Source organism: Electrona antarctica (assembly GCF_951216825.1).
Source record: "Electrona antarctica genome assembly, chromosome: 20".
Lineage (NCBI taxonomy): Eukaryota > Metazoa > Chordata > Actinopteri > Myctophiformes > Myctophidae > Electrona > Electrona antarctica.
The window spans coordinates 10690484-10709590 of record NC_136801.1 but is presented as its reverse complement, the minus strand read 5'-3'; the positions used below and the strand labels follow the sequence as shown (position 1 = coordinate 10709590).

General features: G+C 41.9%; 1 protein-coding gene across 1 annotated transcript in view; it reads left to right on the top strand.

Moving 5' to 3' along the window:
* Positions 1–19107, top strand: part of ptprn2 (protein tyrosine phosphatase receptor type N2) — a gene marked incomplete at its 3' end in the record, with an annotated part of 208250 nt that overhangs the window by 181365 nt on the left and 7778 nt on the right. Inside the window, exons 14-16 of the mRNA XM_079489306.1 lie at positions 4910–5113; positions 11179–11326; positions 13751–13824. Of these exons, the coding sequence (XP_079345432.1) occupies positions 4910–5113; positions 11179–11326; positions 13751–13824 (426 nt within the window). The remainder of the gene's footprint in view (positions 1–4909; positions 5114–11178; positions 11327–13750; positions 13825–19107) is intronic.

The following is a 19107-nucleotide window of genomic DNA, read 5'->3' as shown; positions in this document are numbered from 1 at the left end:
AATGAGGGTTGCTTCTGTGTTATTGGACAAGAGAGAGAGAGAGAGAGAGAGAGAGAGAGAGAGAGAGAGAGAGAGAGAGAGAGAGAGAGAGAGAGAGAGAGAGAGAGAGAGAGAGAGAGAGAGAGAGAGAGAGAGAGAGAGAGAGATAATGAGACAGACAGACAGGCAGACAGACAGACAGACCTATTAGCAGGAGGGGGGGGGGGGGGTCTGATCCCATGACCTGGTGCACATCTCTGGGGCTCTTTCCTCTGGCCCCACCCCCTGTAGCACATACTGCAATAATATCCAGAGTGTTAGTGTAACTTGGACAGTGTAAAAGAAAATGGTCGATTTTCACTCATGACTTTACAGTGTATAGACACCCCCCCCCCCCCCCCGGTCCCCCGGTCCCCCGTCCTCATGACCCTCCAGGCGTGCCGTGCAGCTCCGGTGCAGCGCAAGCACTCTGTGGGGAACCGTTGAGTAGCAGGATGAATTATGAGGTAGACCCATGGATATTGCCCCGAGGGCGAGGCCCGGGGCACGGCTTCATGGCTCCCAATGATTAAAGTCTGACGGGCTGCATGCGTGGGGAAAGCCGAGCCGAGAGCTGGGGCTCTCCCCCCCCCCCCCCCCCTCCCCCCCCGCTCTCTCCGGAGAAAGATGTCACTGTGATAGATCAGGAGTTAGCAGCATTATGTGCAAGGGTCATCGCCATGCTGGATATTGTTGTGGTGTGGACTTTGCCCGCACAGACAGATGTAAAATGAGTGGATATTACATACAAACATGAATATAAAGAGCTAGCCCTATATGACCATAACAGGTCTGTGACTCTGAGAGTGTTCAAATGTCCATTTGTACACTCTCAGAGTTAAGGGGTCCTTGCAAATAAGACATTTGAGAGCCACTAGTATACTAGTTGGACTCCTATGCCATAGTGTCGTAGTAAATAAATGTCATATATTATTCTGAAGAAAACCCGGAGACTTTGACGTTCAGTAATTGGGTCAAAATTGGGCCAAAACAAGAACATGACATTATGGTGTGTGTAACTTGCCACGGACAAGACCAATTCTATGCCATGGACACATTTGTCTGTGTACAGACATGCTGATGATCCCTGATTATGTGCATTTTACAAGGCGTGCGGTCCCCTCGCTGGCTCTGCCACCGTCGATGGCTCCACTCCAGCTCCCTCTCGCCTCCCTCTCTGCCTGCCATTGTGTATATGGAGATAATGGTCAGAGCACTGGCCAGCCTGACCGTATAGGCCAGTGGTTTTCAACCAGGGGCCTGGGGACCACCAGTGGTCCTTGAGGGGGTTCCAGGTGGTCCCCAGCTAAATGATGGAGAGTTGGTTACCAAATGGACCCTTATAGATCTTTAACTATTGAGAGCGTAAAATGAAACAGGTCCATTTTGGTTTAAGAGTTAACTTATTGGTAAACATCTGCATTGCTTAATTTATTTTTTAAGAAATCTACACGACTAGAGAATGTAAAATATTTTGGTATTTCGATCAACGTTTGCCTGTTATCTCTCCTAATGGTACCAACCGGTACCAAAATCAATACAGCATGGAATTGTGTACTTATCTTATCCAATACGACAACATATTCTTTCGTTTTGGGGTCTGCAAAGCAAAACCTCATTGAGGTGGTGGTCCGTGGTTCAAATGCCAAATGAATAGTTCAGTTCAGTTCAGTTCAGTTCAGTTCAGTTCAGTTCAGTTTAGTTTATTTAATAGTAGGCCTTGATATGTAGGGTTGAAAACCACTGCTATAGGCTACCCAAAACCAGTGCTGGGAAAAAGTATTCACATTCTTTACTTAACCCATTTTGACCTGAGATCAGATTCTAAAAATGTCTTCTACATCCTGACAGTTTTCTGAAAAAGCTATGTTTCTATGTCAGTCGTTCTTCGATTTTTCAAAAATAGCAGACCTACAAGCTCGTAGCGCGCCACTCGGTGGCGCGCTATGAGCTTATAGATCTGCTATTTTTCAATAGCTAAAGCATAACATAATGCTAACACCAAAAGGTGTTCCCGCCCCAAAATGGGTTAAGTACTGTAATGTAGAAATACTCTGTTACAAGTATAAGTCCAGAATTCAAGTGTACTTGAGTAAAAGTATTGGCATCAACATGTATTTAAAGTATACCAAAAGTAAAAGTACTCACTATACAGGATGTCTCATTTCAAGTTATCAAATGTATAAAAAATCATTTGAAATTGGCAGCTTTACAAGCTGCAAGATGTGTCACATCGCAAGCACATTGTGAGCTTGTAGATCGGCTATTTTCAAATGGCCGAAATGCATTATAAGGCTGAAGTCGGTAATGTATCTTTAATAATAATAATCAAATTCTACAATGTTTTCAAATAATTGTTGCTGAGTAAAAGTGCAATACTTGCCTCTGAGATGTATAGTGGATTTGAAGTAAAAGTACTGGCAATGGGAAATACTCCAGTAAAGTAAAAAGATAATAATACAAAATAATACCTCAAAATTGTACTCAAGTACAATACAATGTACAATAAATGTACTTAAAGTTACTTTACACCACGTATATAGAAATATCAGCGAGAGCACTGGCCATGCAGACTAACCATACTCAAAACCCAACATAATTTTAATACTGATCCATGGCGGAAATGAAATAGAGAAATATTCACCCAGAGATAATAAAGGTGACAATAATCTTATGAGGGGAGAGAGAACCAGACAAGGTGTGTGTATGTATGCGAGCATGTGTGTGTGGTCACCTTTGTACGATTGTGCATGTTGGGAAGGTTTGATAAGATTGCATGCACCCATCAGACAATGAGGATTTTCTTTTCACCCTCTTCTCCTTTCTGTTCTTTATCATTTTGTGAAAATAAGAAGGGGAAAAAAAGGACTGGCACGGCTTGATAATGGCTTGATTTTTTTTTAACCCATGTAGGCCTGACGTCGAAATAAGAAAAACGTTCGCTCTGAAAGAATATATACCTATTCAAAGATTAGTGCCGCATTTTTACGATTTTTCAAAAATACTTGTAGATCTGCTATTTTTCAATAGCTAAAGTATAACAGAATGCTTGAAACACCAACAGGGGTTCCCGCCCAAAATGGTTTAATGGGCTGTCTGTGCACAGAGGCATGCTGGGAGAAAAGCTGAGTGACTGGGATAGTAGTAATCTGTTTGGCGCAGGAGGGTGAAAAATCTTTTTTTTTCTTTTTTTTTTACCAAAGTCTCCAAATGCCCACAGAAATTGTGATATCTTTGCCAGAGGGGGAAATCATGCAGTGCTGTTACAATTGTATCAACGCCATGTCATCTCTGGTCGCATCAGCATCACATTGAAAAATCCTATTTTGATTTGAAGGTTGATTCGCTTTACATTCATTCAGGATGAAACACAGATTCCGTCCTTCGCAGTAAAGCATGTAGAGATTAGGGGTGGGACGATATGGGTTCCTCACGATACGATATATATCGCGATATTAGGCCCTCGATAACGATAATATCACGATATTCGATATATTGCGATATTTGCGATATATCGATATATTGTATGAAATTTCATCAACGATATATCACGATATCTGCAACTACAAAATACTTGGAACTGAAAAAATGCAGCATTTTGTATTCCCACAAAGCTGTTTGGAGACTTTGGACAAATCACCATCCAGTAATTCAGTACTTCTGGTTGCTGTGGAATCTGAGTGGGATTTGCTTTATTTTAGCTGTCATTTCCTCCTTTTCTAAACATGTTGTTCATCACTTCATTATGAACAACATTTCAAATTTATAAGAAAGAAAGAAATAAAAAAGGGTTTTTTTTCCCCCCGATATTGATATTTTAATAATCAATATCGATGATTTATCGCGGGAGGACGTATCGATATATATCGCCATATCGATATTTCAGCACACCCCTAGTAGAGATACTGCATTCAGCTTTAGGTGCCTGTGGTGATTTTGTTCATGGTTGCTTTGTTCAGGAAGGGCCCCTTGATACATTCATGAAATGTAGAGCAATTCACTCACAGTATCTGGCATCCAGGTACACAGTAGACAGTACACATTAAATGTATTCTGCAGAGCATGTTTTTACGTAATTATAAGCTCCGTAAACCAACGGGATAAGCCATTAAACTACAGAGACATGGGGACAAATGAAGTCGTGTGAGTTGTCAGGGTTTTACAAGGTGTGTGTTTACAAAACTCAACCCTGGGGGGGAGGCCGGCACAGAGCTTAGTGTACGTATTGATATGTATTATGTATTGAAAAATATTATATGAAAGCCATGCATGGAACTGCAGGTGTATAAAAAATGTATTTTTTTTGAAGATTACCTCTGAGACAATCCATGGGTTTACTGGCTCAAGGTGTTTATTATCACATAGATGCACAATGCAGCAGGTAGCAACATTGCAGGGATGGAAATGTGTGAGCAGCATACCTCAACAGTGAGATTAAGAAATGCACACTGTTATCCGCATGTAAACAAAACCAAAAAAGAAACGAACAAAACCATTGTACAAACAATGTAAAAGTAACAAAATACAATTGAAAGGAAATGTTTTAAAGTTACATTTAAATGAATCCTGCCATGAAATGGTTCCATTTGTACACTCTCAGAGTTACACACCCGTACGGGACCATTTGGAACCCACCCAAGGACACTTTGAGGCCCACTGGAATACTGTAGCAGAGTGTTTCCAGTGAGCCAACATGCACAATAGCAGCACCCTGACTCTGTTTGACCAGAATGCAACAGATAAGAGCCTTCATTAGTATCATCGGTAACACCTGTGTGAAGGAAGTAGGGAAGTGGCCCAAGTTCTTTCCAAAATGGCGTGTGTGCATATAGCATATATGAAAAGAGTCATAAGACTGATGGATTCCTTCCTCCCCCTATATTCCCAACAGGAGCTGTGTCGTCAGCGCATGGCGATGCGCACGTCGGAGCGCGTGGACCGCCCGGAGACCCTGCGTCACTCGCGGCTCAACAGCGTGTCGTCGCAGTTCAGCGACGGGCCCGCCGCCAGCCCGTCGGCACGCAGCAGCACCTCCTCCTGGTGCGAGGAGCCGGTGCCGGCCAACATGGACATCTCAACGGGACACATGATACTGGTAAGAAGAAGCAGTGGTGGCGTGCAGAGAACATTCGAGAGGCAGGGGCTGAAATACCCTAAAAGTAGCTTGTAGATCAGCTACTTTCGAGGCGCAATCCCTGCGATGTGGCGTACGACCTGGATTTCTACACGAATTCTTTCAACACAAAATGCTGCGTTCAAGTTCAAGGAGAGTTCGGAAAAAGGCAATTCTCCTGTATGCCGATATGGCATGGCACCAAGCCGCACCATAGTAAATAGGCTACTGTATTCAAGGTCTGGCTGGAGAGGGCAGTTTTTTTTACAGACGGGTAACTACGTATATTTACCCCAGTAAATACCCGAGCACTGTGTAAATGCCCCCCCCACAACGCATTGTGAGCTTTATAGAGTGTATATTTCGGTGCCTCTTTCTTATGTTATTTGACCCTTTGGCCAATGTTTCACCAGTTTTTATAGTATAGTTTGCTGATTACTTTTGATACAGTTATGGTCTTTTTAAAGTATTAAAAAGGTCTTAAAAGTCCTTAAATTGTCACTTCACTGTCATCTGGGGACATTCAATACTTTATACTTACATACAATTCGATTCAGCAAACATACTGGGCGATAAATGATGAGTCACAGTAGAAGAAAAAGAGTGAGAGGGGGAGAATGAGATGAGGTGGTTGAAGGGTGACTTGTATTATACATGTATACCCAGGCCATCAACCACTTTAACCCAGGCGTCCACATTTGGGGCATGTCATTAAAGGGAAAAAAATCTATGTATACTGTATGTACAGCCCACCAGTTAGCTGTACATACAGTATACATCCAGTCACCCGTAGCTTCTGGCCGTGCATCGACACCTTTTCCCAACGTAATAAATCAGCATGACTCCACATGGCAGCTCTGCAAACATTCACACCTGCAAGGTCCAGTAGCTGTAATGGGTTTTAGAACTCAAGTTTGAACGAATACATTACACTACTTGCGTGCATGTGTGGCGGTTCGACTCATCAAGTTAAGTTTACAGAATCATAATCGTAGTAGTGTTCTTTCTGCTACTACAGTTTATATATCAGGGTGAGATACTGAGCTTATATAGACTGTAAATATAGTTGATGGTGAGTGTGCCGGCGAATGTGTCTACTGCATGCCTGTGTTTGGCTTGGTGCCAGAAGCCAGCAGCTTTATTTCCACCTGTTTTCGTTCTTTCCATCTGTCTCGATCTCCATAACAAAACTCTCGAATCTTTATGTATATTCATTTTTAAGTTTAGTTTAGTTTTATTTTCTCTTTCTTTATCTCAGTTTATCTTTACCTCTCTCTCTCTCTCTCTCTCTCTCTCTCTCTCTCTCTCTCTCGCTCTCTCTCTCTCTCTCTCTCTCTCTCTCTCTCTCTCTCTCTCTCTCTCTCTCTCTCTCTCTCTCTCTCTCTCTCTCTCTCTCTCTCTCTCTCTCTCTCTCTCTCTCTCTCTCTCTCTCTCTCTCTCTCTCTCTCTCTCTCTCGCCCTCCGCTTTTATCATACCGTCCTTAATTCCCTCTGACCTCTTTGTCATGCCGTCTTTATCCTCTGTGCTGCAGCTGAACTGAGAGAGATATTGTTCTCTGTGATAATGAGAGATAATGAAATAGGATCATTACGCTGTTATTGTTGTTTGAATATTGCTGTAATTTAGTTTAAAGCTTTCGATCTCTTTTTTGTGGTAAATGTCACACATACACAAATGCACACGCACGCACGCACGCACGCACGCACGCACGAACGCACGCACGCACGCACGCACGCACGCACGCACGCACGCACGCACGCACGCACGCACGCACGCACGCACGCACGCACGCGTGCACACACACATGTGCACACACACATGTGCACACACACACACACACACATGTGCACACACATGTGCACACACATGTGCACACACACGGATGGATTGTTTTAATTTTGTTCAACTTTGGTTTCATTCATTTGAGACAAGCTTGATAAAAGAGATGGATAGATGCCTCGCAGTGTTTCCATTAATGGCGAGACCATTCATCACAATGCACGTCTGGCTTTTGTATTGGGCGCCTATAATGAATGGGACTGCATTTGAGTAATGCATTTGTATTGGTAGTAATAGATGGGTTTGGTGGCACTCGTCAAGGCTTGTTGTGAAAACCCCTTTTGAAAACGTCGACAATGGAAAATGCATTGAGCCCCACAATAACAAAAGGGAGGCAACGACCTCTTTCGCTAGTTGTATTATTAGGAGCAGCTCCTCTGCAGATTCAATGCATAGAAAGGTAAAGCGCGCAGGGACCTTTGCTATACTCTTTCATGCGGTGATTGACATGGAGATGTCCTACTGGGGTTGGTCTTTAAGATTCCACTGCCATCGCACATGAAACCATGTGTGAGATTGCTTGTTATCACTGATCTCACTGAGAATCTCTCCTCTCCTCTCCTCTCCTCTCCTCTCCTCTCCTCTCCTCTCCTCTCCTCTCCTCTCCTCTCCTCTCCTCTCCTCTCCTCTCCTCTCCTCTCCTCTCCTCTCACTCCTTTGAGCTAACACCATGTGGAGAAGGTTCATGTGTGCCTGGATCGCAAAATAAATGCACACATTCTTCAAACGATGACGGCCTGCTTGGGGAATCCGGTCAACGTGGTCAACGTTTGACCGTTTCACAACTACTGTACAACTGGAGATTCTCTGCGTGCTGAGTCACCACCTGTTTCTCACCACATCCGCTCAGAGCTCTGTCACACCAAAGAAATCTCCGTCTCCTGTCTCAGAAGAACCCTCTCCTTCCCCCTCCTCCGCCCTCGCCCATAACGCCTGCTGCCAACGCCGCCTTCTGCATCTGCGACGTGATACCGCAACACCTGTGCTCGCTTCATTTATCCCGACGAAGGGTCGTGAAAATCTCATCATTAGCACATTTGATATGGAGAAGTTGTGTAACAAACACATCTGTCTCTGACTGTGTGTGAACTGTTAGCTGCTTATACCGTGTCTGTTTTGTTGGAGTCTGTAGTTCAGCACCATGGACAGCGCTGTACAGTTAGATCACTGCAGCAGGCTTTGCTTCCCGTGAATGCCTCTGTGCATGTTTTATTTCTGCACAGCACAGTAACAGGGTCAAGCTGTTGTTTCTTTGTTTTCACTCACCGTAATTATTGCATCTAAGAAAGAAAGAAAAACTATAAATGGCTTTCATTATGTTTCAGCTATTAATTTTCTTTTCTTTTTTTTTATAAATGATACATTATATATTATATAATATCCATATTTGTCGTGGATTTTGGCAGATTTCTGTGGGAACGCCTACTGAGTGGCAAAAATCTACTTTCTGGCCTTGACAGCCCATACATCCAAACAGAAAAGTCCTATCTGATTGCATTAAACGACGTTAAATCACTTTGCCACTCGATTTGCCACTCACTTTATGCATGCGCATACCTTCTCTCTGCATGTACGTGCTTCATCTGGTATAAAACACAGAAGCTATAATAGATTGCGTTCCACAACAAAAATCACATGTTTGTTGTATACGGCCGTTCTTGCATTGAGGAATACCTCATTGAGGAATACCTCAATCCCTGTGCGGCACAGTCTCTCTACCTCTCCATATTGTTGTTCATTCTAATTGGACAGCGGGGTTATATAGACAGTAATGTGTTACCTGTTGTGTCTGGCTCCCCTGGTTGTCCCCTTCATACAGAACACCCTCTGCAGCCGGGGAGACTGCTTAGGGAGGATTAAGCATTGTTTCCCTGACACCCGGGCTCCCATCTCAGCCTTCTGATTGGCAGACATAATCCCCCCATTCACTAAAACCTTCGTTACCCTGTCTCTGGAAAACTCCATGGTCCACTGCTTCCCCCTAGAAGATGGCCTGGGGTGTTGCGGGGGGGAGGGGGGGGGGGGGGGGGGGGGAATCTCGATAAGGCGCTTCTGGCTGCATTGCATCAAGCTAAAAGATGATATGAATTCGGAATGAAATTAGTTCAGGGCATCGTTTGAATGGGACGGGATGTAATTTAGAGTGGATGTATCGAGTACATGGAGATGTAATGTGTGCATTAAGAGGGAGGTGGGATGCTGTCATGGCTGGTGGGCAGAGAGTGTAGCGGTGACAGGCTCTGTCAAGTGGCCGTAATGGCACACTGTCGGCTCCCCAGAAAACTGCATTTTGTGTTTGAGAGAGAGAACCCCACTGCAGTGCACATGCAAATAAACATCCTTCCTCTGGCGAATGGGTTAAAGGCTGCATTGTGTTCAGTTTCATTGTTTTCAATAGACAGACATTTACCCTCAACAAGATGAAGATCAAAATGGAAGAAAATGGGATCAATATGCCATATACTACTCACCACTAGTCACCATTTGTGACTTTGTGGGCTGTATTTTGCGTGTCTTAAGTACCAGGTCTTATTGCTTAACTTAAGACCTGGAGGCGTGGTCAATGCTGTTTGGACACTCAGAATAGCCAAATGGCATTGATCACGTCTCCAGGTCTTAAGTTAAGTAATAAGACGCATAATACTGTGTCTCTAATGAGCTCAGGCAGAACTTCTACCATCTCATTGTATGTTTGCAGTGTTCAGAAGAGAGTTACCTGATGTCCTTGAATCCTGAGCACAGCACTGTTGTCACCACATACAAACCAAACCTTTTCAAGCTGATGTATGACCATTATATGTAATGGTCTACATGTATGACCATTACATGGTATGTAATGGTCTACATGTATGACCATTACATGGTCATACATTCTTGCATGGTGAATATCTGAAATGATGGACAATAAAAGGGTAATTGCCTATTATGTGTGGTACACGCTTTTATGTGATAAATAGCCAGGCAGAAATTGTATTGTATTATTAGCCACAAAACACACCTTTTCTTTTATGGCGATCTAAATTGACGGACAATCGATAATAATTGCCTGGCTATTGTTTGTGGTACAGTACATACTTATTTTTGATTGTTATCGAGACAGGAATTGTATTCTGAAAGGTCTTGGATTCCTCCTTTGATTGGTCATGAATAAGCTGGAGATAACAATAGGAGTGTCATCTCTCTACTCAGCTTACCTATTCTGTATTTAATGTGGGATAAAGAAACTCACCGCATCTGGGTATCACTTTCATTGTATTAGCCAGCTGATCCCTGACATCAGTTTATGAGTCTGTAATCTTCTGCCTTACACAATGGCGGACTAAACCATTTAAAGCCGTCAGGAGGGACATCATGATATGGGAGAGAAAGAAAAACCCGCGGAGCCCCCCAGAATAAAAAGACACCTCTCGCCAGTTAAATTCGGCTAAAACCCCAGTGACTCACCCTGGTTCAGGAAGTGAACACGCACGCATGCACGCGCACGCACGTGCACACGCACACGCACACACACACACACACACACACACACACACACACACACACACACACACACACACACACACACACACACACACACACACACACACACACACACACACACACACACACACACAAAGGCACACAATACCCCCACCCCCTTTTTTTTCTCTTTTTCTTTGTCTCTCTAGCGAATTCAATTTCGTCTTCTCCGAGTGCCAGCTTAAATGCAGACAATCTTATCAGTGGCTGTGCAAGCAGTGAGGGACGTGACTGAAACACCCCTGAAGTATTTTCAATGCACACCAACCTTTCACAAGTGTTAATTGTGGATGGCATTGTTTTTTGTTTGGCGGTGGTTGTTGTTGTTGTTTTAGAATTGGTCACCTCCCATCCACACAAACAGAAGCAGAACCCTCCGCCCCCGTGGTTCCGCTGTACAGGATGATAACGCTCCATGACACCTGGATCGTAGCTTGAAAGAGTGGTTCTGTTGTCATTGGTTCATCATTTTACTCTGGTTTAATCATCAAGCAGGTCATTGTAACGGGCTGAAATACAATATATATATATATATTGAAAGAAGCCGTCGTATGATCGTCCCATTTTTACTAATCAACACATTTTTTAGTTTTTCACTCTTTGTTAGAACTCATCGCTTTCTTTCTGAAGAAATGGCGGCTAATTTTTGCATCCTTTGTGTAACCCCCCCCCCCCCCCCCCCCTGCAGTCTTACATGGAGGACCACTTGAAGAACAAGAACCGCCTGGAACGGGAGTGGGAGGCCCTCTGTGCGTACCAGGCTGAGCCCAGTGCCTGCGCCGTGGGCCAGGGGGAGCACAACGCCAAACGGAACCGCTCGGACGCTGTCGTCGCATGTGAGTACATCATCATCATAACCTTTAGACTCGGAATACAGTTGAGAGGCAGGCCCCTTTAAAATATAGCCGTCATACAATCTTGAACAAAAGTGTTTTGCCATTGCCCTGAATTGACCCAAAGAAGGAAGTGAACTGAATTTTTAAGGACTTCTGAAGCTCATTCCGAGCAGATGGAGCACTGACAGAGAATGCATGCAATACAGATACTATAGGCCTACGTTTTCACTAGTTTTCTGTGTGAAATATCCTGTCCAGTACAGGCATGGCAGGCTGCAGTACCACAGGATGTCCACAAGGAAATTCTGCCCATTAGGAACTATTGTTGTCTATTAGGAACTGTTGTCTATTAGGAACTTTTGTCTATTAGGAACTGTTGTCCATTAGGAACTGTTGTCTATTAGGAACTGTTGTCTATTAGGAACTGTTGTCCATTAGGAACTATTGTTTTTGTACTATTTGTTTTTGTTATTGTAATTTGTCACACACACATTTCCAGGGGCCTGTTCCACGAAACTTGGATTAACTAATCCAGGATTTAGGCCAAAACCAGGCTTTTTAAATCCTGGTCTTTACAGCCTGGTTTATTCTGTTCCACTAAAGCCAAGCGAGGCTTAGAATGGGCGGATTTATCGAGCCAGGATCATAAAGCCTGGCTGAATGCAGAGCCTGGCTTTTTGTTTCTAGACCCATTCGGTGGAACACAGATTTACTGATCCTTCTTCTTCATGGGGTATTATGGCAGTTTGCATCATTAATAGTTGCATTACTGCCCCCTTCTGTATATCTCAGTATCATTACTAATCTATTCAAGACTTACTGATACAAGGACTTAAGCTTCAAAAATAAATACTGCTGCTGTAATTAAAGAGATAACATACTCTCAACAGTGGATAGACTGAATGATTAACTACCCCAAAAATATAGTTTACATTTTACCACTACTATTAACTTAAAACAGAATTCTTAATATTGTAAGCATAATGATATTGTCGCATTGTGATATTTGGCCATAACTCCCTCCTCTGAGGGAGCTACCTTTGGGGAAGGGGGTTGTTGTCCAGACAGGGGCCAGACTGGTGAACTGTGGGTCATGGGTTCAATAGTGGGTGAAACGTTACAATGGTAATATGTTGTAAAACAATGAGTAATGGTTATATTTAGTGGTTTTCACTTTTACAAAAAATATATATATAATATAATATAATATAATATAATATAATATAATATAATATAATATAATATAATATAATATAATAATTCTTCTTAACCGTGCACTTGCACGACAGCAAACCTATTCTGGGGAACATTCACCAACAGCAGCTGATCTACAAGCTCACAAGCAAATGATGTTGTGCGGCCTATATATTTTGTTTTTTTGATTTTATATAGTGCTTAAATTAGTCCTTTAATGCAGACCGATAAAAAATAAGGCAACATAAACCTATAATAATTGAATAAGTGTGGAAACATCATTGGTTTGTGATCAGTTTGACTGCTTAATGAACAGTAAAGACATCAGGATTAGGTTAAACCTGGCTGTTAGCCTGGTCCGGAGCAGGCTAAGTCCAAAGCATTAGTTTCCATGGTAACTAATGTAGCATCACTTTCATGAAACCGAATCAAGCCTCAACATATCCAGGTTAACTGGTTAAATTAATCTGGCAAGATTAACCAGTTTTCATGAAACCGGTTAATCGCTGATCCAGGATATATTAAGCCAGGATATCTGTTAAATCCCGGCTTAATCTCTAATCCAAGTTTCGTGGAACGGGCCCCTGCAGGGTTCATAGTTTATTTTTATTTTTGTGATTATATTATATTTTGTGAGTATATCAGGGCTACTCAACTTCAGCAAAATTCCAAAAGTCCAAGGGCCACAAGCTAGACATGTCAGTATTATTTTGAAACGTTTACACATTTATTTTGTAACAGAGACTACACGACTAGTCTTTTTTAGGATTGAGGAATTTAGGAAACGCCCAGAAAAAACTATAAGGCCAAACCGCAATGAACAAAAACATTGTGATTAATGATGAAGTTACAAAATGAGGCTTCATACACAAAATGTGAAGAGATCAAAAGAACATAATTATTATGAACAGATTATCACAGGTGAATAAATAAGCAAGTGGTTAATATATACTCAGCTGACATCAGTCCATATCACTTTCTCTTGGAACAAACAATACAATACCTACAATCAATGTTCAAAACAATGAAAATAACGAATTTGTATTGGTATGACCATGACGTAACGGGCCGTAGATTCATTAAAGCAGGGGCCGCGGGTTGAGTAGCACTGGAGTATATGAAATCTGTTGAAGTTATAACCCCTATATTGTGGCCTTCTCGACATTTCATTTGAGGGGGGAGATTGGAAGATTGAAATATACCTTGATGAATTATGCATCTCCTTTACAGATGATCATTCCAGAATAACCTTGAAGGCTGAGAATAACCATGGCAACTCAGACTACATCAACGCCAGTCCAATAGTGAGTATTCTTCCTTCACTATGAATGAGTGAAACGTCACCTCTTTCGTCGCTTTCTAGCAGAAATGTCCAAACGCGTTACTTTTCAGGAAAAGGGGCAAATAACCTGTGTTCTAGGCATGTAACACAATTATGGTGTGTGTGATATGAAATGTGATCTTTAATATTCAAGTGCTTTTGGAGAGAAATGAGACAGACGCCATGCAGTCACTTTCAGTAGTAGAGCATTGTAGAGGGGAGCTGTGTGTGTCTGTGACTGTGCCCAGGGTGATGGTCGTTGATGCTCATTTATATTCATTATTATATTCATATTATGTCATTTTCCTGGAAAATATCTTTTGTTTAAAATATCGTGAAAAATCGTATCGTGTACCTCATATCGTGATACGAATTGTATCGTGAGTTGAGTGAATCGGTACATGGTCGTTGATGCTCATTTATACATCAAGGGAGGCAATTATGTTTCTGCACTGTCAATAGTAATGCTACTTTTTCAATGCAGTTAAATAAAAAATGTGAATAAGCTCAGGGTGGAAGATAAAGAAAAATCGTATCGTGATACGAATTGAGTGAATCGTTACATGCCTAAGTTCCAAAGGATTGATTGATTGAATACTTTATGAACATGATTATTAACAGTACAGGTACTGTAGTAGGCCTGTAGGGTTATACTAAAGGAAGTCTGGCGAGCTCTGCTGGAACTGTTGCCCCCGCGACCCGACTCCGGATAAGCGGTTGAAGATGGATGGATGGATGGATGGATGGATGGATGGACGGACGGATGGATGGAGAACACAAAAAGCCCCAGGGGCTTGTTTCCATTTTGGTCCATATTCAATTCATCAGTAATGAGGATCCAATGTAGTTACAGTATTAGCGATCTACAGGCTCACAAGGTGTTACAATGCGATGCATTGTGAGCGTGTAGATCAGCTATTTCTGCTCATTTTGCGTAACACTCTTGTATGATGAAGTAGGGCCTTAATTTATGGAAAGAAAAAAAACATTAAATGTTCAAATATGGAGCTATGAGGTTTTGTCTGGCAGCAATGGTATGATAATCACCTGTTGTAGTTGAATTTAACTTTGTGATAACTACATTTTTTTTCGTTTAGTTATTTTAGTTATTAGCTTTCCATGTTGTCAACCTCTGTTGAGCATTCAGATTGTCATTTTGAATCACACTTTGCACTTTAGCTGCTAAAATGGCAGCTCCCTAGATAACACTTGTTTTTCCACATCTGCATCTTTTTATTTTATTTTTTATTTTACTATACAAATGTATCTCCCAAACCAAACCAGACAGTCCTCCTCAATGCTGGGAACAGGCTTTGGTTATTTTTCTGTATTTCTTCTCTTCCCCCAAACATTTTACAATGATTGCCCGTTATGATTTCCCTCGGGGCTGCTGAAAGGGGATTCCATCAAAGAGAACAGGAAAAACTATGCATTTCAAATACAGTGCCAACGTTTCTAAGGAGATAGATAGGGCTGCACACGCCGCTGCAGTAAAAGCCTATTACTTTTCAGAAACAAACAGAAGAGAGTTTTCAAGAGACTATTTATTCCTCCATTTTCCTGTTGGTGTATTCAGGAAGGCAGCTGTTTTATTTAAACAGTGTGCATTTGATTACTATGCAATAGTCTGAACAATATTGTAAGGTGAAAACATAATATTAGAGTGACAACACAAGTTTAGTTTAGTGAGTGGGTGTTCACAAAATGATATTTTTCAAATGTTTTAATCCACAGCTGGGTTAGTGAACACTATAGTGCAGGTTGAACATAATGTTCCCCACAATGTCTTCTTACAGTGCTGTAAACCAGTGTTAATTTTGTTGACTAAAAGGATGTCGACTATCCTTTTTCAGTGACAAACACTTGGTTACGCGATCTACAAGCCGATACAAGCTCACAATGCTGTCTGTGATGCATTGTGAGCTTGTAGATCTGCTATTTTTGGTAGCAGTCTACAAATTAGGGCCTGCTATTACGCCATCAAGGCAAAACATTGATTTTAGTCGACTAAATCAACTGTATAGTCACAAAAAGACTATGTAGTTATAGTCACATATAGTCACTATGACTAAAGGTCCCAGACTGCTGCGTTTTTCGGATTTCTTTCAGTGTTTTTTCATCTGCAAGGACCTTAAAACTACATACAAATCTACAGTCAAAATGAACGCTGACTGTAAACAAAAAGAAAATAAATGAGACAGACAGACAGACAGACAGACAGACAGACAGACAGACAGACAGACACTGACGCATGCACCGAGGTGTTGGATGTGGTTGAAGTACAATGGCAGCTCCAGTGGCGTTCAGTTGAAAGTACGGTAATTACAGCACAAAAGAAGACCCCTGGCTGAGCCCAGCAAAACTGTGATAATTATGTCTGTCATTGAACATGCTGTCTCTTCCTCCTCATTAGCCTCACTAAATCATGTGCCTCTTCCTTGGAATCCAGGGTCACATTAGCCCTGAAACATGACTGTCATGATCACGACAATCATGACGCTATACTTCACCCTGTTTTGCGCACTTTGCTACAGTACATTTACAATATTAAAGTCTACGTAAATGTTCAGATTTCAAATACAAAGTGCTCACCCCCTGGGGCCACGGTTGTTAGAAGTTTGTGCGGGTATTGGCACCCGTGCATTCCGTATTGTTCAATAAAAATCCGACCGTCGGACAGTTTTTTCGCCATATGCTTTCAACTACGCGCCCCTATCGGTTGGGAGGTGTACTGCACTCTGATACATTATAACTTTTTGAGACAATGGCCACCGATTGGATTAAAATGCTTTTTATTGAAGAATATGTGCTAATACGCTCCCGTGCAAAATTATAACATCCGTGGCCCGGAGGTGAGCACTTTATATTGAAATCTGAACCTTTGTGTAGACATTAACGTTGAAAATGTAGCAATGTGCATGCGCAAAACAGGGTATAGTGTAATTCCAGACCTTTAACAATTTGAACTCTCAATATTTGGGATAATCTTGACATTTAGTTCTGTAGCCTACTTGGTCTGCTCTTTGTGCCCTCTTTTGTGCCGATCTTGAGCTTGTACGTAGATCTGCTATTGTAAGGGATGCTAGGGTCCCAACTGTGTGGTTAATGTAAAAATACCTCTGCTTTGCAGAGTCCAAAGATTTGTGTTTTTTTTTCCTCACCAACGTTTGTGGCATCGCTCTGTGATGCTGGTTTAGTGAAAAGCAAAGAGTGCTGATGCGACCGTGATAAACTCACTCCACCATGCGTTTAACGCTACAGTCTAGCTCATCCAAACGCAGTATATCACAGGTGCAATAATGAGGCATTGCAAGTTGAGATGTTCCTGCGGTACACATTCTTTTTGTACAAGCTTTTTCAGCAAAAGCCATTTTCCTTCAAACCAAAGAGCAATTTGCTGTTATTCTATCTTCTTAACCCATTTTGGACTGAAAAGTCTTCAAAGATCCTAATAGTTTTCTGAAAAACCTAAGTTTCTATGTCAGTGGTGCTCAACCTTTTTCATGTCAAGGACCCCCAGAATTATCTCTATTGGGCCACAGACCCCCATCTCAAAATATGTAGTTCCAGGGACCCCCCAGAAGCAAATATTTTAGTTAAAAATGTTCGCTCTGAAATATATATTCAAAGATTTGCGCCACATTTTCACGACTTTTCAAAAATAGCAGACCTACAAGCTCGTAGCGCGCCACTCGGTGGCGCACTATGAGCTTGTAGATCTGCTATTTTTCAATAGCATATTGCTTAAAACAGGGGTTCCCGCCCAAAATGGGTTAACACAATGGCAACGGGAGGACAGCAGAAATTCCGGGGCTATTCTTTCATGTCTGTGCTTTTAGTATTCATGCAGGGACGCGAGCAGCACAGCCTGTGTCCTTGAGATTGGCTAACCGGAGTGGCAGCTTGTGCACTCAGCACTAACTCTTTCATTTCTGTAGAATAAAAAATAAATCCATGCGTGGAATTTCAACCAGGAATGAATGATGGAGTATACTACCCAAGCTATATATATTTGGACGCGATTTAACACGTGGAAATTAAAACATAATTTTCTATCTTATGTTATTTGTTTGGTGGAAATGACATTCACTGTAATGGCAGGACAATCTATTGATCTACTATAGCTACCTATAAAGTTAACGTGGGCATGTCTGTCCATCTTTATGATTACTGTTGTTGTCTTGGTATTCCTTTCACCCGGCATGCGACTTCACTCACCTCCACTCAGTGTGGATGGAGCTGTTGTGTTTGTTGTGGTTCCAATTCCACCTTTACTCCATCTATCTTAATTGCCCTCTCTTTTGAAAGTGTCAAAAGAGAGTAATTGTATGTCTTGTTATGACTGTTCAAAGAATCAAAACTCAACTTTACCAGGCGATCGCAGAGTCTGCAGTGCTAACAACTGTTCACAGCCACACCGACCGGAGCAAATACGTCTGTACTCTTAACGTGCGCCAGTAAGCAGCCCAATTTAAACACTCTATTTCCTGCCTGCGCCGTGAAGGGCCCTTCACAATAAAGCGTCTCCCAATGAACTACATTTTACACTGCTTATTATTGGCAGGAAATGTAGTCTTAGTCGCGGTAACTTAACAGCGTGTGGGGGAGAGAGAGAGAGAGAGAGAGAGAGAGTTTACAGTACTACGACGCATCAGAGCGGGCCCTTCCCCCCCACGGGCCCCGATGCAACTGCATCTGCTGCTTTTACTATATCTCCGCGCCTGCTAAAAGCTGCTATCCTAGGAACTAGCTATTTTGATGACCTTTTACTTGAATGGTAAATACCTGGAAATGAATGTAATAAGCCTTCCAGGCTTCTTGTACAACCTACTGTGTAGAATAGATCATACTGGAACATGAAAAATAGAGATAGCACATATGAATAATACACAATGTGCCTAATTGTGAAGCGGAATGTGCTGCTAGGCTATTACAAAACAACAACAGAACATAAGTACATCTACTGTACAGTGAGGTACTTGAGTACTGTAGTTGTAAGTACTGTGGACCCCAGGAAAATTAGCTGTTATGCACCAGCTAATGGTGAACCGAATAAACTCAATAAACTTGAATATTTATATTTTTGGATACTTGTGACTTTCACTCCCTTACATTGTAGGAAGGGAACACAAGTACATTATGAATTAGCCCTAATTCAAATAATAAAGCAAGGCGAGTGTATTTGTATAGTAGCCTACATTTCAACAAGACGACAATTCAATACAATGTTCTTTACATAGAACATTAAGCATAGGAAACACATTAT